The sequence below is a fragment of the Neovison vison genome, chromosome 3, assembly GCF_020171115.1.
Source record: "Neovison vison isolate M4711 chromosome 3, ASM_NN_V1, whole genome shotgun sequence".
Classification (NCBI taxonomy): domain Eukaryota; kingdom Metazoa; phylum Chordata; class Mammalia; order Carnivora; family Mustelidae; genus Neogale; species Neogale vison.
The window spans coordinates 103904338-103931302 of record NC_058093.1 but is presented as its reverse complement, the minus strand read 5'-3'; the positions used below and the strand labels follow the sequence as shown (position 1 = coordinate 103931302).

Below are 26965 nucleotides of genomic sequence, written 5' to 3'. Positions count from 1 at the left end.
CTCAAGGCTGCCACCTCTCGACGTGGGATGATGGCCATTGGCGATGACAGCCACATATTCCCCCATGCCTGCTTGTCCAGGCGGAGGGACAGCCTGACTTCCTATGGCTCCTTCCCAAGAGCAAGAAAGCTTCTTCACCCAAACCTCAGCAAGCTTGTCCTCCCATGGCACTGGCCCAAAGTGACTTGAGCCTGCCCACCCCTGCCACCATCCCTGGCAGAGGGATGGGACACAGGATTGGCCTCGGCCATTGGTTCTCAAACCTTTTGGCCGTTGGACCTTTTACATTCTTAAGAATTACTGAGGACCTCAGGGAGCCTTTGGTTTTGTGAGCAATGTTTACTGAAACCACATCGGAGGCACTGTCAGCTTTAGACTCATCAGCTAGGGAACAAAATCCAAGGCCTTAACCATGATGTTCATCCAGGGCAGAAACTGTTAAAATCCCAAAACAAGGACCTGAAATTTAACAAATGTAAATGCAAAGTTTGGACTTAATTCAGAATATTTATTGGCCAAAAATAGTGGAAAGGAGAACTACCTTGGCTTCAGCTCACATAAAAAATTTTAAAAATGTAAAAAAAAAAAAATCCCTAAGATCAGAAAGATTTTCAAGCCATGTAATTTACTGTTGCCTAGATGCTGGTCCACAAGCTTTGTCCTTCATTCAGAGATCTAAGTCATCCTGTCTCTTACTGTTGAAATGTCTTTTCTCTTCTGATCAAACGATGATGGAAATGAGCACTTGTTGGCCGTCTTTTCTTCAATTTCCTTACTTGGCACGCGCCGCTCTATTCACCAACAAAAGCCCACAACAGTGCACACAGATTGGCAGAAAGGACCAGGCTGCTGCTTGCGTAAATAAAATGGGGCTTGCTTACCTAGAGTGGAGGTTGGCATCCTGTGGCCCTTGAGCCAAATCCAGCCAACCACCTGCTTTTGTAAATAAAATTTTATTGAGACATGGCTATGGCCATTTATACCACAAGAGCGGAGCTGAATATTTGCAAAAGCCCAAATGGCACCCAAAGTCTAAGACGCATATTATTTGTCCCTTTACAAAAAATGTCTGCTGAGCCCTGATCTAGAGGATGTAGAGGGAAGGTGGCCCAGTCAGGAAAGATAGCAGAGAGCTGGGCAGTGTGATCCAGGACAGACAGCAGTGAGGCTCCTGGCCCCTAAGCCCTCCTGGGGGGAGTCCCTGTTGCAGATGTGGAGGGCAGGTGCACTAAGGGCACATCAGGCCTCCTGGGAGCAGGGCTTCTTCTGGATCAGAACTTACACACATAATGCAGGGACAAGTGCAGCTGGCTGGTGTCCTGAGGGTTCCCTGGCAGGCAGTCAACCTAGCCACAGGACAATGTGGAGCATTCAGCCAGAACACCCCATACTGTCACCCCGTGCCTCATCGTGCTGTCATAGACTGGCCCAAATCTGCTTCTGAACTGAGAGTGGCAAAACCAGGGGGTCCTAGGAGTGAGGCTCGTGCCCTCGGGACTGGGGCTTCTCCTGCTCGTGCAAGATTATAAGCTGACACATCATGGACCCTCTTATTTCTCAACATTTGACTGCCCTTTCATGTCCCAAAGTCAAGCCACCATGAATCTAGGGCAACCTACTGTCCTTTTGGCTCTCTTCGTCATTCCTGAGAGGTGGCTCCTGGCTTCTGGGATCACCGTCATACCAGTGGGGAAGCTCAATGTCATATGGCAGCCATCCCATCAAAGGTTGCCTCTTGCTCTCAGAAAATCTTTTGGTCACTCTGAATCACACTTCTTTTTGTTAGCTCCCTCCCCTTGGAGCCCACACAGTGGGTCTTAGCCTCTACCTGTTAATTGTTCTAATACTTTTCTTGCCTAAGTTTGTTCGTTTATTTCCTCGGGGTATAATGTACCCAGTTTTTCATGCACTCTTCCCTCCTCCAGAAATGTTCCAGTTTATTCCTGTGCCTCTTAAAATAGCACACCCAGAACTGGACGAAACACTCCAAACGTTCCCATGTTGCCTGCTGTCCTACAGCACTCCATTATCATAACTGAGAATAGGTCTAATTTTTTTTTAAGCTCCTCCTTTATAACTCATACTTCTTACTGCAATCTTGGATCCGTGACTCAAGTTGAAGGGTGGGTGATGGGGCTGGGGGATGGAGGTGGGAAAAAATCAACATCTTCTGAGTGTCTTGTAAGTGCCAGCCATTGTCTAGATACTGTACCTCATACTTTATTTGTTCTTCCAACAAGCCTGCAAGGTAGATATTACCCCCATTTTGCAGATGAGGAATCTGAGGCTCAGAGAAGTTAAGTAATTTGCCCAAGGTCACACAGCTGGTGAGTAACAGTCCTGGGTTTGGAAACCCTGTCTCTCGGCTCTGAAGCCTGCATTCTTTCCCTGCAGTAAACTTCTTAATACCATGGAGCTTGGGCCATTTGAACCTCAAGTCATTCTCATAGGACAGCTGTCAGCAAGATTTCCCCAATACTATTCTTGTGCCCTCCTTTTTTTAATTAATTGCCTTTTTATTCTGGTTATAAAATAGTACTTATCCACTGGAAAGAAATGAAAAGTATAGAAGAAGTACAAATAAAAATAACAACTCTCTCCACAGACTTATCATCCAAAGTTAACCATTATTAACATCTAACACATCTTTTTAAAATCTTGTGGTCTATGCATGTATGTGATTGAACCACACAAAATGGCTGATATTCAATCATTTGACCTACAAAAAAGGCAATTTCACGTAATTCAACTTAGTATTTTTTTTAAACATATAGCAGGAATCACACTGTATCTAGAAAATTTGTATTCTGCCTTTTCGCTTAACATTACATTCTTAGCATGAGCTGACATCTGTTAAAACTCTCGGTAAACAACATTTTAATGGTGGCATACATCAAAATAATGATTTAAAATAATTCAGTTAATTGTTCTGTTGTTGGACATTTGAGTGTTTTTCATCACACATCATTCTGTGGTGAACATCTTGATATATAAATATGCTTTTCTTTTTGTGCTTATTTCTTTGTGTGTGTGTGTGTGTGCGTGCGCGCGTATGCTAACTTCTTAGAATTCCCAGAGGTAGAAAGGAGGTCAACAGGAATGCACATTTCAAAGATTCTTGATACATGCTAGTTTTTATTTTTAAAAATTTTTTTAAATTTATTTGTTTGACAGAAGGAGAGATCGTAAGTAGGCTGAGAAGCTGGGCGGGGGGGGGGGAGCAGGCTCCCTGCTGAGCAGAGAGCCCCATGCAGGGCTCAATCCCAGGCCCCTGAGATCATGACCTAAGCCCAAGGCAGAGGCTTAACCCACTGAGCCACCCAGGTGCCCCCGATACATGCTACTTTCAGGAGAGACTGAAACAATGTTTGCTCCCCCTCTACCCTCAGCTGCATAGGATAATATTGCCTTTAAATATTTGTTCATTTGGTTGGGAACAGATGATATAGCATTATTGGTTTAATTTTCATTTCTTTGATTCTTCTTCAGGCTGTCATGCGATTTATTTTTTGCACCCAAATGATGCAGGTTTTACATTTCTCTTTATATGTGGTCTTCTTCCATCCCATTGAGATTATTTCCAAATCAAAGATGAGTCAGTAATGTGAAGACTCATTAATATGAGTTCAGTGTAGAGGAGAGGGATGGCAATGGTCCCACTCTACTCCTTCTTGATCAGAGAATATACTGGAGCTTTCCAGCTTTCAGTTCTGGGGGTCTTATTTAGGAAGGCCGTTGCCAGCAGAGCATATTAATTGAGCAGGAGGGTAAGGGATCGTGGAAAGAGATTGAAGACACAGAAAGAAAATGTAATGCTGAGACTATATGTGAGAGACAAGTGGGCAGAAGAGCTGTATTAAGAAGGGACAGATCTGGGGCGCCTGGGTGGCTCAGTGGGTTAAAGCCTCTGCCCTTAGCTCAGGTCATGATCCCAGGGTCCTGGGATTGAGCCTCACATCGGGCTCTCTGCTCGGTGGGGAGCCTGTTTCCTCCTCTCTCTGTCTGCCTCTCTGCCTACTTGTGATCTCTGTCTGTCAAATAAATAAATAAAATCTTAAAAAAAAAAAAAAAGAAGAAGGGACAGATCTGGGGTGCCTGGGTCGCTCAGTGGGTTAAGCTTCTACCTTCGGCTCAAATCATGATCTTAGGATCCTGGGATCAAGTCCCACATCGGGCTCTCTGCTCAGCAGGGTGCCTGCTTCCCCCCCCCCCCGGTCAAATAAATAAATAAAATCTTTAAAAATATATATCTTTTAAAAAAAGGACAGATCTCTCTGTATATTTGCAACCCTTTGAGAACTCTGAAACCATTCCAAAATGTAAGTTTATTAAAAATAATAATAATAACTCTAAGCATTCAATTTATTTCAAGCGGCTCCAGAAGTGGGTATTGAAAAAGAACCAATAGGGTACAATTTAAAAGTCATAGATTTTAGATCCTTTTGTAGTTCATAAGCGTGATGACTGGGTGTTCACGCTCCTGTGTGACATGTGCCACCCTCAAACCTTGTTATGACCTTGGCACATTACCCATCTGATATGAAAAAAAAAAAAGTCATAGATTTTAGCTTCACATGAGAAAAATTATCTGATAGTTTGCACCCTTGTATACCAGATGACTTCCTCAAAAGGCAGTTAGCCTACATCCCTGGAGGGATTCAAGTGAAGGCTTGGATTCAGGGTGATGGTAAGGGACGCTATGCATGGGGTAGAAGTTTGAGTTGGCATCAGACGATCCCCGAGATCTTCTCCAAAGCCAGGGTGTTCCTAGTCTATGAATTGAGGTCCAAGGATTCTGATCAGTATAGCCAGCAGCATTGAAAGGTTCATTGAAAAGTCTGAGCTGCCTAAGCAGGTACAAGAAGCCCAGCCGCTGGGTGGGCGGGGCTAACACACCCCTCTCTCTGCAGCACCAGTATCTAATGAAGTTGAAGGTCATGTACACCGTGGGCTACAGCTCCTCCCTGGTGATGCTCCTGGTCGCCCTCAGCGTCCTCTGTGCTTTCCGGTGAGAACACATTACTAGCTCTCTGTCTCCCCAGCCTCCCCCAGGCACAGAATTTGGGTCTCTTTAAATTACTCAGCCAGAGAAAGGAAGGTGGGGGGGTTACTTAGTGACCTCTTGATCTAGACCTTACTCGAGACAAAACACTGATGTTCCTGTGACTTTGTTCGTGTTTTTATTCATTCACAGTTACTGAGCATAACAACTCACTGCAGATGTCCTAGTTGTCATTTTCACAGAATGCTATAAGATAGGTATCATTACCCCCATTTTACCAGTGTGTTAGCCAGACTCCTGGTTGCAAGAAACAGAAATCCCCTTAAAATAGTTTAAGAAAACCAAGATATCCTGACCCACATAACTGACAAGGTCAGGGGTGTCTGTCTCTAGGAATGGCTGGATCTAGGTGCTCAAACGTATCAGCAGAGCTAGGTCTGTCTCCCTCCCTCTCTCCACTCTCCATCGGCCTCATCCTTAGGCAGGCTCTCCTCAGGGGTGGCAGAGACACCCACCAACAGCGATAGGGGTACACTCCACTGGCTTAGCCACCAGGACAGAGAGAGCCCCTTCCCCTTTAGTTGCAGTTAAAGTCCTGGGGCGGGGGTGGGGAGGTTTCCTTAGGCCCAGCTTGAGTCACAGTACCAACCTGAATGTCACTGCAGCCAGGGGCGGAGTACTCCGATTGGTTGGGTCTATCAACAGGGTGGGAGGATGGAGTCACCCCAATCCCAGAGCTGGAATAGGTTCCCCGTAAGAAAGCCTGCTTCTGGCACCAGCAGCTGGGGAATGGGTAACGGACCTCTGATCCCTCCCACAGAGGAGGAGACTCGGGTTCTGCGAAGGTGTAAAGGCTTGCTCGAGGTCAAGGTCATCTGGCTAAGAAGTGGCCAAGCTCCTGTGGCTCTGGCCCCCATGGCCTTGCATTCTCTCCCTCCAGGAGGCTCCACTGCACCCGCAACTACATCCACATGCACCTTTTTGTGTCCTTCATCCTGCGTGCCCTGTCCAACTTCATCAAGGATGCGGTGCTCTTCTCCTCGGAAGATGTCACTCAGTGTGATGCCCACAGGGTAACATGCCTGCGTGCTCCAGAGTGTGGCCAGGCTGCATGCCTTCCCCAGCCCAACTCGGGAGAGGGTGGTGGTCCCGTTGCTCTTTCTCCAAGTCCCACCCGAGGCTGCACTAAATGTCTAGAGTACAGGGACCAGTGCTGGGGCTGGGCCAGGGCATCCAGGGAGAGTCCCATATCTCCACAGCATAGACGGAGTCATGTATGAGAACAGCTTGTCGGGAAGCCCCTGGGGGCTGCCGTTCAACTCCCACTCTGGCAATTAGATACATATGGAGGGTCATCTTTTCCCTCCACCTGCCAAGTCCCAGCTATGGGCAGATGGCCAGCTCTGAAGAGGGTTGAGGGTGTGGTGCAGAAAGAAAAGTGGGAGCATATATGTCTGTGTCTGCAAACTTAAGTCTGTAGTAAAGCAATTGTTTAATTTAATCTAACCCCTTTCCTCCTTCTGAATGCTCAGATGACTCTTAGTTCTTTGCAATATTGCTCTGTGTATCATCTGAGGATCCGTTTTGCTACATATACCAGAAAACCATACATCAGTGGCTCAGATGGAGTTTGTCTTCCACATAAGCAGTCCACAGATGGGCAATCCAGAGGTGGCACAGGGGCTCCGTGATGCCATGGTGGACACAATCCTTCTCCCTCTTTCTGCTCTGCTGTGCTTGATGCCATACTTTATACCACTTTTTACAATATGGCTGCTGCAGCCCCAGGCCTCACATCCCTGTTCCAGTCAAGAAAGAGAGTCAGGGTTAAACAGTTTTTGTCTTTGGGTAGCTTTGCCTTTTTAGGGTGGGAAAGAATGCCTGCCCCCAAGATGCCTATCTACATCCCATTGCCTAGAACCTTGTCATGGGACTACACCTTACTCTAAAGGAAGCTGGAGGATCGAGTTTTTTTGGCATCATAGTCACCATAGCAGAGGCAAACAAGGGAGAAAAAGATGGCAGATTGAGATGGGTTTGGTCAACCTGCCTGTCACTTCCCACCACTCCCATCTGTAATCCCTTACAGATCTGTTGTTTGTGTTGTTTATAGGGGTGTGTGTGTGTGTGTGTGTGTGTGTGTGTGTGTGTTTTCTGACTCAAACTGAATCTCCCTTAGGGAGATCGGCAGGACAAAATAAGAGTAGTAGAGTGAGAGTCAGAAGATGTAAATTCAGGGCCCACACCTCACTGACCAGTACTGGAGAAGTCCAGCAGTCCCCCACGGGAATCCTTCTTGGGTTCGGGTAAACATCATACTCCTGAGTCAACCACAGGCTCCACCCAGAATCCGAGTCTGTGGGCGGCCGTAGAGCAGGAACCACAGCCCACCAGCAGGGCAGCACTGGGTTACCTGCATGTGACCTCCACGCAGCCCATGTAGCAGCCCTCGGCCAATCCCAGAAGCTGTCCTCTCCCCAGGGACAGCTCAGAGAAAGGAGAGGGGACCTTGTCATGTAGGAATGGTTGCCTTGCTGGCACAGAAGCCTCATGCCCCACGAGTCCCCAGGCACAGCTTCTGGTGATCCCTGCTAGAGACATGCCTCTAACAAGTCACTGAGTCAGGCAAGGCCAGCACTGGCATCTCCATCTGGTAGTCAGAAGTCTCCAGAACAGAGGCGGTGTACCAATCAGGGGCCATTTTCACTATAATCAATGGTGCCCTCCTAACATAATTGGTATGTCCCTTCATCTGTTTCCAGGGAAATAGCTTGGAAGGGATCTTGTTAATCCTTTGCTTGGAAATCCCTTTCCCTCTTTCCACCCGTGTGCTCATCTGCAAAGGAGGAACTTGGGACCTGGGCCCTATCTGACACAGCTTCAGTGGTGGCAGCCAAGTCCCGGGTTTGAATGCACTTCCTGCTTCTCTGATGGCCTGTTAGCCTTCTTGCCTGAGCCTGCTGCCATGTGGGCTTCCACTTTCTAGAGAACTCTGTGGGCCTGGGCTTCTGAGAGTGGAAGGCCACAGGGGATGGCCAGGAGCCCATAGAGACTTGCTCTGCGACCCGACCCCTGTCGCTTCATTCGGGGGGCGGGGGTGGCTGGCAGAGAGGAGCTCACTGTTGCCCAGCCTGGGGCTCACCTGCCTCTCTCTGTCCAGGTGGGCTGTAAGCTGGTCATGGCTTTCTTCCAGTACTGCATCATGGCCAACTACGCCTGGCTGCTGGTGGAAGGCCTTTACCTTCACACGCTCCTCGTCATCTCCTTCTTCTCGGAAAGGAAGTGCCTCCAGGGATTTGTTGCCCTCGGATGGGGTACGTTTCTCCGTGGGTGTAATGACTGGGGAATGTGGGGAAAGGCACGGAGCCAGAGGACTTGGTTTCTAGTTGCAGCCCCACACTCAGTTAAGTTAGCTAACTCGTGGAATCTTAGGCAAGTTGCTTCTTGTTTAACCCCCTGGCTTTGGTTTATTTGTACATCAAGTAAGAATTCACAGTTAAAATGTAGCCCCAATTTTGGCCGTCCAAAGTCTCTTACCATTTGACACCACCCAATTTACCATTTCATACTACGTTTGTTGTTTCATCTTCCTTAGACATTTCATTCATATATTTTCATTCTTGCTTCCTTTCTCTATTAATTAGGGTACTTTTGACGGTAGCTGTCAGAAAATCTGGCTTAGATCAGCTTTAAACATAAAAGAAAGCAACTGGGTCATATATCTGAAAAGTCCAGGGATTGCCAAATTCAGGTGAGGTTGGATCCAGCAGCACAACAATGTTACTTTGTGCCTTTCCGCTTCACCTTCTGTAACATCAGCTCCATCGTTATGCTGGTGTTCCCAGTATAATTGCCAGCAGCTTCTGGGGTACCAGCTTCCTTGTTATTTCTAATGAGAGAAAAAGGCCATGTCCCAGCATTCCCAGCAAATACTCTGAGGCTCACTCTTGTTAGGACTAGCTTGTCTCAAACACATCCCTGAACCAATCACAGACCTGAGCGAATGGAATACACTGATTGGCTTAAGGTGCTCAAACCACATGGCCTCCCAAAGGAATTTCAAGGTTCATTTGTAGGAAGGAAGGGAAAAGTAGCCAACTGCAGGCCCCATTCCATCTCTTCCCCCTGTCCCTTCTGATCAATGAAGATGATAACTCCATTTCTTGAGCACTTACTATGAGCAGAGCATTTACATGCATTTAATTGCCACCACAATTTCTAGAGGCCTTTCAAAGAAACATGCTCAAAGATGGGATGTAATATGTTCACACTATAGACAAGGGCAGACCCAGGATTCAAACCAAGGCTTATCTGTTTCCAAAGGTCCCTTAACTCTTATTCTGCCGTTAACAAACATTCATCTATCCATCTATCCATCCAGGTACCTGTCCATCCGTCCATCCATCCATCCATCCATCCATCTATGTACCCATCTATGTACATCCATCTGTGTACCCATCTGTCTGTCCATCCATCCATCCATTGTTCATTTGATAAACATATATAAGTTACCCACTAGGTTCTAAAAAAGTAGCCACATTCCTCTGAGTGACTCATATGCTTACATGGATAGTTATGTGTACTAGCCATCAATTTCATTTGCTTTCTTCTTAGTGCCTTTAATTAAGAAGTGCCCCTGCCAGGAAAGCCCTGTCTGTTCTCCTTGTCTAAATCCTTCCATGCAAGAGCCCTATCGACTCACATCAGGGAAGTAGCCAGAGCTGCCAGAGCACACAGAGCCCTCCTATAGACTTTGGCAGCCTAATTAGCACACGACGCTTGGCCAGCAGGGGCTGTGGGGCTCTTTGGAGGACAGTAGTTCCAAGAGTACTGGGGGACCAGGGACTTGCTTTATGTAGTTGACTCCCCAATAAATACCCACTTTGGAACCTGTCCATTGACCTTGACTCTCAGATCTGCCAGGATCTCATTGTATAAACATAGGCAGTTTCTTTATCTGTAATATCAGGATCACAATTTATTCTACTTTCTTCGAGTGTTTCTTTGCATTCAGAGGGGCTTCTAGAGATTACAGAAACAAAAATAGTTCCATCATTCAAAGATGTCATAGTCTAGTGGGGAGACAAAATTGCATTGTGACATCTCCATCACAGATTTTTAGGAGAGCTTACCTGGTTTTATTATTTTATATTTTTTTATTTTAAAAATATTTTACTTATTCATTTGAGAGAAGAGAGAGCACAAGCTGGTGGGGAGGAGCAGAGGGAGAAGCAGGCTCTCCAGTGTGAGCAGGGAGCCCACACTAGGCCAATCCAAGGACCCTGAGATCATGACCTGAGCCAAAGGCAGATGCTTAACTGACTGAGCCACCCAGGCACCCCTCAGATTGTTAGGAAGGGTTTAAGTGAGATCATGAGAGCCTTCCTTTCTTCCTCAAATGTTTATTGAGCATCTACTATATGCCAGGCCCTGGGGGCAGAACAGCACAGGAAACAGCAGTTCCTCCCCTCCTGGCCTCTCCGCCTATACAGCCCCAAGGAGACCTTGAAGGGACTCAGGAAGGCCCAGAGTTTTCTGTCTGGGAGAGGCCTTTCTCTTACAAAAGCAGGGGCCCCTTCTCAGTTTGTATGCAACTTGTTTCCCCAGAGACAGGTTGCTTAAATGAGTACACACTCACTGTAAGACTGAAAAAAAAAAAATTAAGTAGAAAAAAATTACCCTGGTCTCATCTAACAAACATTTTTGGGTGTTTCCTTCCAAACTATTTTTCCTACTCAGTTTTTCTCCACAGTGTTGTGGTCATCCTTTTTTTTTTTTTTTTTTTTAAAGATTGTATTTATTTATTTGTCAGAGAGCGCATGCACAAGCAAGGGGAGCTACAGGCTCTCTGCTGAGCAAGCCGCCCAAGGCAGGACTTGACCCAGGGGCCTGGGATCATGACCCCAGCTGAATGCAGACACTTAACCAACTGAGCCACCCAGGCACCCCTGCTCTGGTCATTCTATATGTAGAATTCTGAATCTTGTTTCTTTCAATTAACACACAAGTGTGCTCTGTATTCTTCCACCTCTGCCATAAACATTTTTTAACTAGTCTATGGATGTATTTAACCAAATACCTATTATATGGACATTTAGGTTGTTTTTAATTTTCCACTACTATAAATAACAGTGATAAATGCTTTTATGAACAAAGCTTATTCCCATATATAATATGGAATCCTAGAATTGGGATCACTGAATCAGAAGGAGTGGACACTTTGAAGGTCTTTATATTTATTTATTTATTTATTTTTAGGTGTTTTTTGGTTTTTTGTTTTGTTGTGTTGTGTTTGTTTGTTTTTTTTAGATTTTATGTGTTTATTTGACAGAGAGAGACACATTGAGAGAGGGAACACAAGCAGGGGGAATGGGAAAGGGAGAACCAGGCTTCCCGCCGAGCAGGGAGCCCGATGAGGGACTTGATCCCAGACCCTGGGATCATGACCCGAGCCAAAGGCAGATACTTAACAACTGAACCACCCAGGTGCCCCAACTTTGAAGATTTTTTTTTACTTTTACAAGGATGTTGGGGTGTCAGTGTGCACCCTGAAAAGGGTGACACCTCTGGCTCTTCTGGGGATGAACCAAGGTCCCACTCACTGAGTTGGTGGCTCTCCAACTGGAGCCAACGTCAGAGTCACATGGAGGGTGTGTCGAGCCCAGCTGGCTGGACCCCACGCCCTGTGCCTCTGAGCCAGTTGGCCTTGGGTGTAGCCAAAGACTCTTCATGTCTGATAAGGCCCCAAGTGACGCTGATACTGATAGTGTGGGGACCATACTAAGAAACCCCAACTCCAGCCATTAATGATTTTCCAGGAGTGTTAAAGATGGAAGACCATAGGCGGCCCTTAAGAGCCCATGTTCTTTGCCCAAAGCACCCAAAATTGAGGCAGGGATTTTAAAAAAAGAAGATATATAATTGAAAGTCATGCACATCCTTGGTTTAAATAATTAAATAGGAGGGACACCTGGGTGGCTCAGTTGATTAAGCAGCTGTCTTTGGCTCAGGTCATGATGTCAGGGTCCTGGGATCGAATCCCACATGTGCCCGCTCCTCTGAGGGGAGACTGCTCCTCCCCCTCCCTCTGCCTGCTGCCCCCGCTGCTTTTGCTTGCCCTCTCTCTCTGTCAAATGAATAAATAAAATCTTTAAAAAAAAAAAAAAAAAGCTTACTGCTGAACCACATGGTGTACGATTTTACTTCCAATAGTTAATCTTTTGTTTTTTATGGAGTCACTTTTAATTGACTTATTTGTTTTATGTTGCTGTCCTTAATTCTCCCCAGCTCTCCCATGGAACTGGAAAACCCTCCAGTGCTGTTTCCCAAATCACCCCACACCGACAGGAAATCTGTTAGTTCCTATATGTTTGGTTTCTTCCCACTCTATCTGTTTCCTACGGGCTGCCGTAGACAAGTTGCCACAAACTCCGAGGCTTAAAACAATACAAATTTTTTTCGCTCACTGTTCTGGTGGCCAGAAGTTCAAAATCAAGGTTCTGGCAGGGTTGATTCCTTCTGAAATGCTCCATGCCTCTGTCTCTTCCAGCTGCTGGCTGTTGCTGGCAGTCCTTGGTGGTTTTTGGCTTGTGGTTGCATCCTTGTGATTTCTCCCTCTGCCTTGACATGGCCTCCTTCCGTCTCTGGGTGTCCTTTTGCTCTGTGTCTCTCACAGTCTTCCCATGAGGTTCCAGTCATATTGTATCAAGGCCCCCATCTGACCGGCTTTCTTATAAGTATAACCTCTTCTTAACTAATTACACCTGCTAAGACCTTATTTCCAGAGAAGGTCACACTCTAAGGTTCTGAGTAGATACGAATTTAGGGAGGATGCTTTTCAATCTGAAAGAGCCACCAGTGGTCTTTCTAGAGTCTTCTGACTTCTTGCAATATTTGGGTTGGTTGTTCTCTAGACTTGCTAAATTTCCTTATCCTTCATGCTGAGAATTTCCTTCATTTCCCTCTATAAATCTATTCTTTTATTTCTTTTTTTAAAAGATTTTATTTATTTATTTGAGAGGGAACACAAACAGGGGGAGGGGCAGAGGGAAAAGCAGGCTTCCCTCTGAGCAGGGAGCCCGACGTGGGACTCAATCCCAAGATTCCAGGATCAGGACAAGAGCAGACACTTAACCAACTGCGCCACTCAAGTGTCCCTGCAGTGTTATTCTTATTCCCTGAGCATTTTGACTCATCTCCTTCTACATAAGTTGCAGCATCTTCTCTCTGTCCCCTGAGTTTTGAAATGCCCTAGGGAGGCGCCCCCATGCAAGCTGATTTCATTCTTTTTACTAACATCCGGTGGTCCTTTCATCTGGAAACTCACATCCTTCATTTCTTGGACCTTATTCTTGTATCACCTGTTTGATTTCTTTCCCTTTGGTTTTTATCTTCTCTTTCTGAAACTTTTAATCAGATGGAGCGCATCCTGGAATTGACCTCTGATTTTTTTCGTTGTCTCTTCTCTTTTTCATCCCACTCTTTGTGTCCTGCTTTCCGGGCGATGCCTGGTCTTTATCTTCCAACCTTCTATGAAGTCTTTTATCTTGGTTATCATATATTCCGTTTCTAAGCTCTCTTCCTTGTTCTCGGACTGCTCCCTATTTTCGGCATCCTGTTTGGGTCTTGCAGATGTAATCTTTCCTCTTATCTCTCGGATGATATTCCTTAGAGTTGTTTTGTCCGAGTTCCTCCTACAGCCTGCATGGTCTGTTTCCTTTGAGTTCCTTCTCTCTGATTGTTTTGGTCCTTGTCTTTTATGTAATCAGCTTTCCTCAGATGTCCATGACCTTGACTGTCTGTTCGTGTTTAAGAATGAGTCACTTCAGAGCAGACCAAAGTCCCTGTGTATGGGAGTGGAGGGGGTCTGTGTGCGCACGGCATGTCTCTCAAGGGAGACTGGGCTGGAAGTGACCACTGTGTTGGGGGGTCCCCAGCATTGCCATCTATAGGCCCTTTGTCTGGGGCTGTTGGATTCTGCCAGAGAAAAATCCTTTAATCGCCTGTGTGGTTGTAAACCCGGCTGCTGGAGGTCTGAAACCTGAGCAGCCTTGGGACAGGGTTTACCATTCAGGTGCAGATGATCATGTCTTCTAGAAACAGAATGAGCCACATATATATCCTAAAAATCTTCTAGTAGCTACAGTAAACACAATAAAAAGAAGCAGGTAAAATTAATCCCAATAATCTATTTTATTTAACCCGGTATAAAAATATTGTCATGTCACCATATAGTTAAATATAAAAATTAGCAGATTTCACACTCTCTGATTCCTACTAAGTCTTCAAGAATTGGGTGTCTTGCATGTACAGCACATCTCCAGTGGGACCAGCCACAAATATCAAGTACTTCATAACCAGCTACGTGGGGTGAGTGACCACTGCCCAGGACAGCACAGGTGTAGACCATCACTTCTCCCTTCTCTTCCCTGCAGAGTTTCTCCCCCTAGTCTGCCCCAGGCTCCCAGGATAGCCCGAGACCCTCGTGGCATTCAAGAACCATTTGATTCTGCCTCAGTTCCCGGGGCAGGCTGGGTAGCCTAGAAGCAGGAGGCTACCCGTTTACAAGGGGGTTTCTGTGGTACCTACTCACTTCTAGGCTAGGCAAACTGCCCCCGTTCCCATGGTGGGGGCTATTGAAAATTGAGGCCCCCCTCCCCTCTCTCTCCTATTGTTTTTACTCTACAGGTTCCCCGGCCATTTTTGTTGCTTCGTGGGCTCTCAGCAGGCACTTTCTGGAAGATGTTGGGTAAGCCATTTGAAGGAGAGGTAACAGGAGTGTGTTTTATAAAGTCCAGTTCTTCAAGCAGGTAGAGCTATCTAGGAGAGGCCTGTTTTTCAAACTGTGGGGGACACAGGCGAGTACTCTGGAATGCTGGGCTGGTGTGAGCTTGCAGATAGGTGGGGGGGGGTGGCCTTCATCGCACCTACACCCTCTTGGGCCTGCCCATGCCATCAGCTCTGGGGCAAGAGCAGGGGCTGGGCAGAAGCTGTGATGCTCCAGGCAGGTGCCACTCAGGGAGGCAGCTCAGGGCCAGCCCAGCTTTCCAGCTTTTCTTTCCTCCTGGGATCTCCCTCCTCTACTCCTCCCTGCCTGCATCCCGCCCCCGCCCCCGACCTGGGGCTTTGAGACTCCAGCTGAGGTGGGCACAGGAGAGGGGCAGCCACATTCCCAGGGACTCCTAATGGGGACAGAGAGATCTAGTCTTGTTCTCTAAAGCTGCCAGGTGCTGGGGATGGAGGCAAGCCCAGGGGCACCTGCTGGGAAATAGGCCCGTGGAAAGAAGCTGAGGAGGAAGCAAGGCAGCAGCGGGATAGAGCAGAAGTAGTTTCTCATGAGCAAGCTGACATGACCAGCCCAGGATGTGGATGAGGTCCAAGGAGGTGTGCCAGTGTCCTGTGGTCCGTCTTTGGCCCCAGATAATAATTTCAAAATAATTATTTTAATTGGGTGAATTTGATGTTGTGTAAAATCTGGATTTTTAGCTCCTCTGGAGAACATGGGAAGTTCTACCAATATCTCTCAGTCTCCCTTTCGACAAAAATCAGCTGAAGCCGAGTTGTGGCTGCCTTGGATCAGGCACATGCTCTCTAGCTTGCGCAGTAACCCTCCTGTGCAGGAGGTCCCAGGCTCCTGAGGCCACGTAACAATCACCCAGCCCCTTCACTCACTGATGCCACCTGCCTGGCCATTGTTGGCAGTCACTGTGTCCACTTTGGGATTCTGGGATCTTCTGGCGGTCAGATGCCACACAGGTGTGCACACAGAGCTTGCACAGAGATGGGGGTGCTGCTCCAATGGCCTCAGAAGTGCTTCCTGGCATTAGGAGAGGGTTCGTTCTAACAGTGCTGGGCCCACAGCCCCAGAGCTCGGGGCCACTAGCATGGGCCCTTCATCTGAAGAGCGCTTGCGGGATTTAGTCCTTCCTTGTCCCCTCAGTTCTCCACTCCTAACGAGGCCTGGCTGTCCCCCCATAGGTGCTGGGACATCAACGCCAATGCATCCATCTGGTGGGTCATTCGGGGGCCCGTGATCCTCTCCATCCTGGTGAGTGGCCGTCTTGCCAGGTTGGGCTCCAGTGGAAGAGGTGGAGAGAGTGACTGGCCTGGACTGAAGGCCAAGGGAAAGCACTAGCATGGCCCCCTCCAGGAGCCCAGGAGGGAGGTATAAACCAGGGAGCTTCCAGAGGTTGGTCAGTGCCTGGAGGGTCTAGACGGTGGATGGGAGAATGGGGGATGGGGGATGGGAGTGGATGAAGCGCACTCAGGAGACAAAAGTTTACAGAAGTCTCTTAGGTCCGTGAGCAGCCACTAAAATGTGGTGAGCCGAGCTCCTTGCCCTAAACTGCCGTGTTCTGTGCTGGTCTGAAATTCCCCCGTTCTGATCTTTGGGTCCTGATCTTTTTTTCTAGATGTTCCTCTTGTTAAACGGAGAACAATCACTGAGCTGTGATCATAGGCTGGGGGCTGGGGAAAGCTCAGTGAGGCTTGGGGTGCTGTTGGTGGGGGTTGCAATCCTGGAGGGGTGGCCCTCAAGGAGAAGATACAGGACTCTCATAGAGAGGGAACTCAGAGCGTCTTTCCATTGGGCTGCCCTTCAGAATCACCTGGGGTTTATTTGTTTAATTAATTAATTTTTCAAAAGATTTTGTTCATTAGAGAGAGAGAGAGAGTGTGTGTGTGTGTGTGTGTGTGTGGGCACATAAGCAGGGGAAGAGGCAGAAGCAGACTCCCCACTGAGCAGGGAACCGGACCTTGGTTCAATTCCAGAACTTGAGCCCAAGGCAGACGCTCAATGCTTGTGTGCCCAGTGGGGGTTGGGGGGGTGAGTTCTCTGGGTTCGGAGGCCTGGAGCTGAGCCTGTGGGTACAGACAGGAAATAGGAGGATAGAGGGCGGTGGACCTACCAGGGTTGTCTCCTGGGCTGCAGAAAACTTTGACAGGAAGTGCCCTTCCTGGGCTCCCTGGAGAGGGAGAGGGGGCAGCCCAGGGCAGCAGCCCCAGCCCCCACCTTTCAGTGGCTGGTTGGTGACCTTGGTGGTGGGGCGTGGGGTGGGGGGGGTGTGGGAGAAGGGGGCCATTCCAGGACCTCCTTCTTTTTAATTTTCTTCTTCTTCCCCCCCCCCACCAAATAATAGAATGCATGTTTAAAAAAAAAAAAAAACAAGAAGTTGGAAGATACAAAATGTGTTTTCCAAAAGGGAAAAAAAAAAATCACACATATTTTCAGCACCGAGACACACACTGGGAATACACATATGCTTTTCCTTCCTATCTCTCTCTCTCTTTTTTTTTTTTTTAAGATTTTATTTATTTATTTGACAGAGAGAGAGAGAGATCACAAGCAGGCAGAGAGGCAGGCGGGGGAGCAGGATCCCCGCTGAACAGGGGGCCCATTGCGGGGCTTGACCTGAGCCAAAGGCAGAGGCTTAACCCACAGAGCCATCCAGGCTCCCCTCCTTCCTATCTTTTTTTTTTAATTTGAGCTTTTTTTCAAAATGCCTCTTTTTTTTTTTTTTTTAAAGATTTCATTTATTTATTTAACAGACAGAGATCATAAGTAGGTGGAGAGGCAGGCAGAGAGAGAGGAGGAAGCAGGCTCCCCGCTGAGCAGAGAGCCCGATGCAGGGCTCGATCCCAGGACCCAGGATCATGACCTGAGCTGAAGGCAGAGGCTTTAACCCACTGAGCCACCCAGGCGCCCCAAATGCCTTTTTTTCAAAATGCCTAATATAGTTTTGTATACTTGCTTGTGTTTCTCACTTAGTAGTAGATGTGAGCTGTCCCATGGCCAGCTTGAAATGATTTGATCCACTGATGTGCTCTGGCTGCGTAGTATTCCCAGGGTCTTTCCTTATTTAGTTAGGCTAGTTTCCTTGCTGTCATTCTGGGGATCTGAAGGCCCAGCCCAGGGGAACCCCGGCAGAGAGACGATGGGCCCCAGGGTCCTGGTGGATTTCACCAGACTGTGATCTCTCTAGTGCTGTTTGGTGAGCACTCCTGATGCATAATATCTCCCAATAGGGGCCCCTAGCTTGCTGAATCGGAAGAGCACGCACTCTTGATCTTAAGGTCGTGATGTCTTAAATAAATAAGAACTTAAAAACATCTCCCAACCAGTAGCTCATGGGGCCTAGAATTCCACCATTTAGGACTTTAAGCTCTTGAGATTTTTTTTTCTTTTGCCCTCAGGTGCTCCCTATAAAATTAAATGTTATTCTAAGGCGAAAAATAGAAGAAAGTAAAATAACCTTTATTCATTTACACCATGCATAGCCAGCTCCGAGCAAGATGCATAAACAAACAAGAAGCTGAGAAGCAATTTTCCCCAAGAGGTGGCTGGGCTAGGAGTCCTGGATGGACCACTAATCCTTGTCTTTTGGCCAGCGTTCCCAGGCCCCAGATGGGTTGTGGGAACAATGAGGGTACTTGGCAGGGCGATTCCACTGATCCTGACTTCCCCAAATGGTGCTGGAGCTGGTAGGTGGGTGAGAGAGGAGGACGTGAGCACCTTTATAAAGTCCTGGCACTGGGCTTGGGGGAGGGGACACCAAAAGAAATAATGAGACAGCGTTCCTGTCCTTTAGTAAGTTATGATTGAATTGGCAGATAAATAGACACACAAGTTTGACAGATGCCTACGTTTGGTTTGGCCTCTTTCAAATATTTCACATGCTTACCCAATAACATGATCCCTATTGCCATGTATCAGGAAAGAGAGATAATCAAGGGTGGCTTCCTGGAGTTGGTGATTCAACTGCAAAGTGACTCTACAAGCCTTTGAAGCAGTGGTTCTAGAAGTGTGTCCCCCAGACCAGCAGCTTCAGCATCACCTGGAAGCTTGTTAAAAATGCAAATTTTGGGGCCCTACCCCAGATTTACTGACCTGGAAACTCTGGGGAAGGGAGCCCCCTAATCCACACCCAAAACGTTAAGAACCTCTGCAGGAAGGAATCCTTGTCACTCAAAGTATAGAGCTAAGGACCAGCTTTTGCATTATCTGGAGCTTGATAGAAATGCAGACTCTGGGATGCCTGGGTGGCTCAGCTGGTTAAGTGTCTGCCTTCCACTCAGGTCATGATCCCGGGGCCTTGGGGTCAAGTCCCACATGGGGCTCCTTGCTCAGCAAGACTTGCTCCCTCTCCCTCTGCCTGCCACTCCACCTGCTTGTGCTCTCTTTGGCAAATAAATAAATGAAATCTTAAAAAAAATTAAAAGAAGAAGAAGAAATGCAGACTCTTAGGTCAGTGGTGATCTGCCTTTTAACAAGACCCCTGGAGGATGCCAATGCATTCCAGTGTGAGTGACCCCTGCCACAGCTTAGCAGCCCTTAGAGCTCCTGCAGCCCGGGATAGGCGCGGGTGCTGGGTCAGACATCACCTCCAGACAGCCTGTTCCCCCAGGACTCTCTGGGGCCAGGTGGAGGGCAGAGTGTCTCAGCAATGTGCAATCCCAGGTGTGGTCTGCAATGACTTCTCTGGCCTCAGGGCCAGGGGTCAAGGCCAGGAGAGGTGGCAATCACCTTCAGCCCCTCCTTCCTCTTGTGTTTTACAGATTAACTTCATCCTTTTTATAAACATTCTAAGAATCCTGATGAGAAAACTTAGAACCCAAGAAACCAGAGGGAATGAAGTGAACAATTATAAGTAAGTGAAGGGCGAAGTCGGAGGCCCGCTCAATCAGCAAGTATTTACGAGTGCATATGGTTTACAAAACTGGCCCTAGTTCCAAGGAGGTTATGATGTAGTTGGGAATGAGGGTAGGGAGGAGTGAGTTTCAGGGGAAAGCCTTAGACACTGCCCCCGTGGCCGGAAGGTAAGAAATATCTCAGGATCCCAGGGAGCAGAGATCTGTGTTTGGGGCAATGCTAGGGAGTCTAACGATGGGCTTCGGGGACCCAAAATCAGAGAAATGTGTATAGGTCTGTGTGTTTTTCAGGGGAGAAAGGTGCTAGCTTTCATCAGATTATCAAGATGTGTGATCCAAAAATACTTTAAAACCTGTAAGATGTTAAAGGGAGAAGCAGTATTAGTTCGGTAGGGCCCCGTAGCAAAAGAACCACGACACACGGGATGGCATGAAGAAGTGAAATTTATTTACTCGGAGTTCTGGAACTTGAGGTCCTGCAGTTAGGGCTTCAGTGGATGAATTTGGGTGGGGGAGATGTAATTCAGAACTGTTAAAGGCCAGTCGGTGTCCAGTGAAGACTTTCTCTGTGATGTTCTGAGCTTTGAGAATCTGGCAGTGACCTGGACCGCCTGGTGACAGGTTCTCCAGAACCTCTTTAGGGCAGTGAGCTCCACAGTGTGGTGGAGCTGGGCATCCAGGATCAAGTTAAGTTGCACAATAAAATAGAGGAAGCCCAGCTTAGTTTGAATTCAGGACAAACAACAAATGGTATTTGTCAAAATATTTTTCAAAAAATATTATCTGAAATTTATCTGAAATCCAAATTGAACTGGGCATCCTGTATTTTTATTTGCTAAATTTAGCAATCCTAATCTGGGATCTGGGAAGAAAATGAAAGAACGTCTCCTTATGGATATGTATTATCAAAAAAAAAAAAAAAAAGAATGCTGGTTTTGTGAATAATAGGTTCAATGACACATGCACATAATTTACAAATAATAAAGTTGTTTGGGTGGATACGCGTTCACATTTTTTTTTTCCTGGTGGGGTGCGTGATCAGAAAGTGTAGGGGGCTGACCCTGGGTGATGAGTATGTGGGGGTTGGAAATTCTCCAGAATAAAAGATAAAACCGCAAAGGTTTGGGGCAACGCTGCTGGCCTCTGCAGTGGGGCAGGTGGGGACTCTCGGAGCTGTGCCCATGGGGAGGGGCAGGATACCACAGCAGGTTTGTGTCTGCAGGCGCCTGGCCAAGTCCACCCTCCTGCTGATCCCCCTCTTTGGAGTCCACTACATCATCTTCGCCTTCTCCCCGGAGGATGCCATCGAGATCCAGTGGTTCTTTGAATTGGCCCTTGGCTCGTTCCAGGTAAGCTTTGGGGACTGTGACCCTCAGGAGTTCTCTCTTTCCTTCGAGAGAAACGGGAGCCATAGAGACAGCAAGTCAGGTTTCCCCAAAAGGGTCCAGCCTCATTGGGCACTCACGCAGGAGGAGGTGGGCAGGACCTCACTGTGTTGTGGGACCCTGAGTGGGACCCAAGTCCCCTACCAGTCAACTAGCGGGTGGGAGATAAAACTAAGGAGAGAGAGACTGACTCCAGGGAAGACAAAAAGGGTGTGTAGGGAATCAAAATGACATCACCAGAGGGCTATGGCTGAGCCATCAAAAAGCAGGGCAGGAAGATGAGTATTGTGGGAATGGGGGAGGGAGGGCATCTGAAAGAGGATAAGGTCCTCCTCTTCATTCTGGGAAGCCCATGAAAGGGCCCCAAACTGAAAAATCCAGAAGGAGCAGCATCAGCATATTATTCAGAAGCAGCGAAGAGAATTCCACGTAGCTGTTTCTGAGGCACAGGAAATGGGGGCAGGGCCGTTCCGAGGCACCTCTCCTTTCCTGAGGAGAATCACTGGACTCTTTGAAACTATGGGCACACACATGTCAAAGATGAAAACCTACTTTAAAAAAAAAAAGGAGAGTGAGGGCAGAAATCCCCGACCTCCTGATTCATAAAGATGTTGTGAGGCTTCAAAAACAAAGGGTAAAAACCACCACCACCACCACAAAAATAGTAAACACGTTTGGACAGAAGGAGTCTTCACATGAATCCCAAACTTCACAATGTTATTTGTTTACACTCTCATAGCTATCTCCTTCCAAAGATAATACGATGTAGCTTTCAGGAAGACCATACAGAGGAAAAAAAAAAAAAGATGAAGGATCAGTGAAAAAATAAAAGTCAAAATTGAGTTCAGACAGAGAAGCAAATTCAAATTCAACAGAGTACTATGAAGGCAGGAGAGATGGGTCATACATTTGGTTTGGAGCTTCCCAGTAGCCAAAGCAAAGACAGAAATGCAATCCATTCCAAGATTTACAATATTTGTTAATGGGAACAGCTAATTCTTGGGGAAAGCCTAGATATGATAGGCTTTGGGGCCTGAGAGAAATTTCTCTCTGGGGGATTTTCCTCAAGAAGCCAGCCTGTCCTCAACAACACTGATTATCCTGCAAAGTCCTCTCAGGGGGTAGGCTTTGGTCTCAGGATGGGGCTCAGAGTCTCCCTCAGTCCCTGAGTTCAGTTCAGGGTCAGGGGGTCCTGTCAGGGTCACCCTCCTGTCACTTTCCAGAAAGGACCCATCACTGGGAGCACATTCTGGAGTGGAGTCCAGTCTTGTCCTAACCCTGCCTTCAGACCCCACTCCAGGGCTGTCCCCTCTGCCCTCACTGGGCATCTCCTGTGCATAGCACTCCCTGCCAGGGCTTCAGGCCTCCAGAGAACCCAGCCTCTTGTGTAATCTTTGTTTCTGGACCAGGGAGCTTTCAGGCCCACCTGCTCCTGTACTGTGTGATGAGGCTGGGCTCACACAATGGCCCATTTAGCAGGGGTGGGGGTTCCAGGTCCACAGGAATGGAAGACCTCGACCTGGCTTCCAGAAATGGGTAGTAATCTCACTGAGAGCACGGAGACTCAGGTCTGCCTCCCCACATAGAAAGGGCACTTCCTGTCCCCTGGAGTTGGGGCTGGTGGTTGGAGCCCAGGCCTGCCAGTGAAAGCCATTTAGCTTCTAGGAAATGATTTGTCAAGAGAAAACCAAAAGCGCTTTCCCAATGTTCCCATAGAAATGTTTACACAGGAAACGGATCTTTGACATTTTTTTAACATTTGTTCACATACAAACATATATACCACTTTATTATATATTATACATGAATATTATATATATTTTTAATATTTTAAAATATATATAATATTTGTAATATATATTTAATACATAAATTAAAAATAAAATTAAAAATATTTTATATATAATATATAAAATATTTATAATATATATTTTATATATATTTAAAACCCTGTATTATAGAAAATGTTTCCCATATATTAAAGCAAAGAGAGTAGTCGTGAACCCCATGGGACCACTGCCCACTCCAGGCCTAGCTGGTTCCATCTCTGTCTCCATCTGCTCCCTTCACACCATCCCCCATAATTTTAAGCACATCAAAGGGATGGTTTTACTCAAATGTAAATATTCTAATATGCATCTCTAGAAGACAGTGGCTTAAAGAACAACACACACAGAACCACCATATATTATCACTGCCACAGGCTTCCAGAAGCTTCTAGAAAGTTGATCTTCCTTTTCTGACTGTAGAAATAATACTTACTGTAGAAAATCTGAAAAATAAGGAATAGTTAAAAAAGGAAAGAAAAAATCATCTGTAATCTCATGACCCCAGAAATAACTGGTTAAAGTAATGGTGGGTTCACGTCTAAGCTCTACGTCTCTTTCCTACCCAGGAAGACACACACACAAGGACAGCCCATTCAACTGAGGCCACACTGTGTGTGTTTTTTTCTGTCTAGCTTGTTCTAATTCTATCTTACCTGTTGTGAACATTTCTTCACGTCATTAAAGTTCTCCCAAGACTTCATTTTTTAACAGTTGTATAAAAACTGGAATTTCTTAAACTTGCTGGCCTGTGGATACTTGGGGCACAACTAACTTTCCCTCCCTCGGGGCTCCTACCCTCACCTGAACTGTGCACATGTGTCCCAGGACCTCGGAGGCCCGGGTACCGCTGGGCCTGGTGAGAGGTGGCCCCCGCAGCCAGCAGCCGACCACCAGCTCTGGCCGAGCACATACAGCACCTGTCCTGCTGAAACCCCTGTGACTCAGTTTCGTCCTGAATGAGACAGGGGTCTTCCCTGTTAGGACTTTGGCAAGGACTAAATGAAGCACCTGGAACCCAGAACCCCCCAAGTATGCAGGCCAGGCCGCCTCTCAAAGCCTTCCACACACTCCAGACAGTGGTTTCCACCTGGGAATGCCCATTAGAACCATCTAGGAGTTTTCAAAGCTGGTATACTTACATCATCCCCAGACATTTGGACTCAGGGCCTGGATGGGACTCGGAAGGGGGTGTAAGGGCCTCTTGGGTCAGAGCTAGGCCACCCAGGTCTCTGGGGGGGGGCGGTACTCACCAGCTGGGGAACCCTCACGGCAGAAGGAAGGGCAGGGGGGTTGGAGGAGGGTCCCTGAGGAGGCGAGCAGGACCAGCACTGCAGAGACCCTGCCCATAGCTTATGGTCCCAGCAGGCCTCTGGGCCTCCAATCCTGCATCTCAAGACTGGAGTCCCTGCCCTGGCAGAGCTCCATGCCAGGACTGAGGGACAGGGGAAGGCACTCCTGGGAAAACAGGAGCTCCAGGTACTAGGGAGGGAGGGTCCTAACAGGTACTGACCCCTACCCCGTAAAGTATATACAGACTCAGGGCCCCTAGCCAAGGTGATGTAAGCAGAGAAGTCACAGCCCACTCCTTCCTCACTGGCCAGAATCTACACTTGGGCTTGGTCCCGACATTACGCTCACACATCCGTGTTTCAGTCTGAACTGTTGCCCGTTTCCCAACTTCCAGCTTATCTGGAAAGTGAGCCCACCACAGGGGGCACAGGGTGTCCCATGAGCTGGCCCCACCCCCTACCTGAGGGACAGGTGCACAAGAGGGGCCGCCTCTCCCTGTTTCTCCCAGATGGCCCATCTTATTAATTCAGGTGACTTGCCCAGTCCCCACGGGCCCAAGTTAGCAGCTTCTCTGAAATCCCACGTGCTAGAAGCCGCCAGGGTGGACACAAGCCCCACCCCAAGGAGCTGAGCCCGATGAAGCCAGCACAGCCAGGGACACCATGGCGACCCAAGAAGAGGTAGTCCCAGCTGCCCCCCCGCCCCCCCCACCACCACCGGGGGTGAGAGGTGTGGGAAGGTTCTGGAGTGCTGGAAGTGAGCCTGGGGCTGGCAACTGAAGGACATGGGAGGAGGTTGGAGGGAGGCGGCTGGGTGCTGGAGGGCCTCCCCTGACCCCCGCTGCCTCTGACCCCTCTCCAGGGCCTGGTGGTGGCGGTCCTCTACTGTTTCCTCAACGGGGAGGTGAGTGAGCTTGGCTGCCTGGGAGGAGGAGCTCCCTAGCCACGGGATTCCTGCTCAGAAGCTCCCTGGAAGGGGCGGTGGGGAGAGAGGGATGTGTGGCTGGGGGAGGCCTGGGTCTCCGGAGCTCACTTCCTAGGAGCCCTGAAGCACCAGGAGGCCCAGTTAAAACAACTGCTGGGCCCTACTTCTTCTCCCCACCCTGCCCCGATTTCCAATTCTGCAAAAGAAGGATTCTGTGTCTGGGTTGGAGCCTGAAAATGTTTAACAAGCATTTAACGTGTAACAAGGCGATTCTTATCTTGGAGCGAGTCCGTGAACGAGAGACAAGTGCAGGCACCCCAACAAAAATCCAGGCTCCTGACTGTTCTGCTGCTTGCCTGATGGGGGATCCTGCTCACTGTCCTTCTCTGGGCCTCAGTCTTCCCATCTGTTAAATGAGAGACTCAACAATGCCATCTCTGACACTCAGTTGCTCACCGAACCTCACAGGAGTGTTAACTCCCTGAGAGGACTGCACACTTAACCTTGAGGTCTCTGCCCCAACCCAGAGCATTTCGGTTGGGTGGGGACACACACAAGCCATGTGACCCACATTAGTCAAATAGTGCCTCACCCAGGGCAGGCTTTCCTGTAACAGCTGACCATTTATCTGGTTCGCCACACTTGAATGGGAAGAACATCTTGTTTTCCAGAAAGTCTAGCCTGAAGCCTGGCTTCAAAGGGTTGGGCTGTTACAGCTGGGGACTGTGAAGGACAGTTCCAGAGAGCTACTCCAGGGTCCCCAGATAAGGTCTGAGCTAGGGTGGCTGTATGAGAATGGGTCCCATTGTCCTGGATGATGATCTGGATGTTGGGAGTGCTAGAATTTGTGAGACCACCCCAAAGCCCCTTCGTCAGAACACACGCTGTAAGGTGACAGGTGGAGGAAGTGTCCAGAGGAGAGGGGGCCCTTGATCCCTATTGGACATTGGAGCTGGAAACGGCCTATCTGAGTGGCCTGTGGGAGAGGGGAAGGCAGGACCCCCTGGGCAGGAGAGGCAGGGCCCGTCCCAAGGACCTGGGTGTCTGTCTCCATGGCTGACGTCTGGTCTCTGGGGCAGGTGCAGCTGGAGGTTCAGAAAAAGTGGCGCCAGTGGCACCTTCGTGAGTCCCTACTGCGCCCCATGGCCCTCAGCTCCTCCTTCAGCAACGGCTCCAGTGGCCTCGCCCACAGCACCAAGGCCAGCACCTCAGAGCAGAGCCGGGCCACCTGCAGGAACAGTGTCATCTGAGAGTCTGGAGCAGGGCCATCCACGGGACAGACGCCAAGGCGGGTCAAGAGGAGGCCAGACACTGCTGCGGGACAGTCCCAGACCCGTCTTCTCAGCAGACATCACCTGCTTTCTCCTGTGACCAACCATCCACCTCCCCTGAGCCTTGGGATGGGCAGGGGGCTCTGCTGATAAGGTTCCTTAGAACTGAAAGGAATGAGGACACATGGGGCAGGAAGAGGGCCCAAGTCAGGGGCTCCAGAAGAAGACACGGAAATAAATGGTAGCTGGGACAGGTTTGGTCTGTAACTGCCCCCGCTTTTGGCCCTTGAGACAAAAGTGAAGGATGACACTCCCACTCACTTCCCTACTCCTTCCTGGAGTTTCCAGGGTAAGTTTAAAGAGCAGGAAACAGGAGAAATGGAAGACCCTTGGCCCTAGGTGGACCCTCCCTACAACTCACCTGTCTAGTAGCTTGGACCCTACAACCTCAAGACAACTAAATTCATCTGACCAAGTCAGCGAGGCCAAGAGAGCCCCAAGACCCCCAGCTTCCTTAGTAAGCCTAGCATGGTACAAGGCACCCCTCTCCTCCTCCTGCTTTCAGTTATCTACAGCCCGGGGGCAGAAGAGCTGGGAATGGGACATGATTCCATGGGA

At 48.3% G+C, this 26965-nt stretch overlaps 1 protein-coding gene and 1 non-coding gene across 3 annotated transcripts in view; both read left to right on the top strand.

Annotated features, from left to right (window-relative positions):
- The window catches only part of SCTR (secretin receptor), a 70704-nt gene extending 44102 nt beyond the window's left edge, over nucleotides 1-26602 (top strand). Inside the window, exons 5-13 of one of the 2 annotated variants that reach the window (XM_044242618.1) lie at nucleotides 4911-5008; nucleotides 5943-6075; nucleotides 8196-8316; nucleotides 14690-14750; nucleotides 15980-16049; nucleotides 19556-19647; nucleotides 20871-20997; nucleotides 25014-25055; nucleotides 26156-26602. In XM_044242618.1, coding sequence (XP_044098553.1) covers nucleotides 4911-5008; nucleotides 5943-6075; nucleotides 8196-8316; nucleotides 14690-14750; nucleotides 15980-16049; nucleotides 19556-19647; nucleotides 20871-20997; nucleotides 25014-25055; nucleotides 26156-26326 — 915 coding nt within the window. In that variant the 3' untranslated portion in view covers nucleotides 26327-26602. Of the gene's footprint in view, nucleotides 1-4910; nucleotides 5009-5942; nucleotides 6076-8162; nucleotides 8317-14689; nucleotides 14751-15979; nucleotides 16050-19555; nucleotides 19648-20870; nucleotides 20998-25013; nucleotides 25056-26155 lie in introns of both variants that reach the window. The other variant, XM_044242617.1, reaches the window with a different exon arrangement.
- On the top strand, nucleotides 4437-4540 carry LOC122903909. Its single transcript, XR_006384110.1, has one exon. It is a non-coding gene; the product is annotated as a small nucleolar RNA U13 (small nucleolar RNA).
- Nucleotides 26603-26965: the final 363 nt, after the last annotated feature.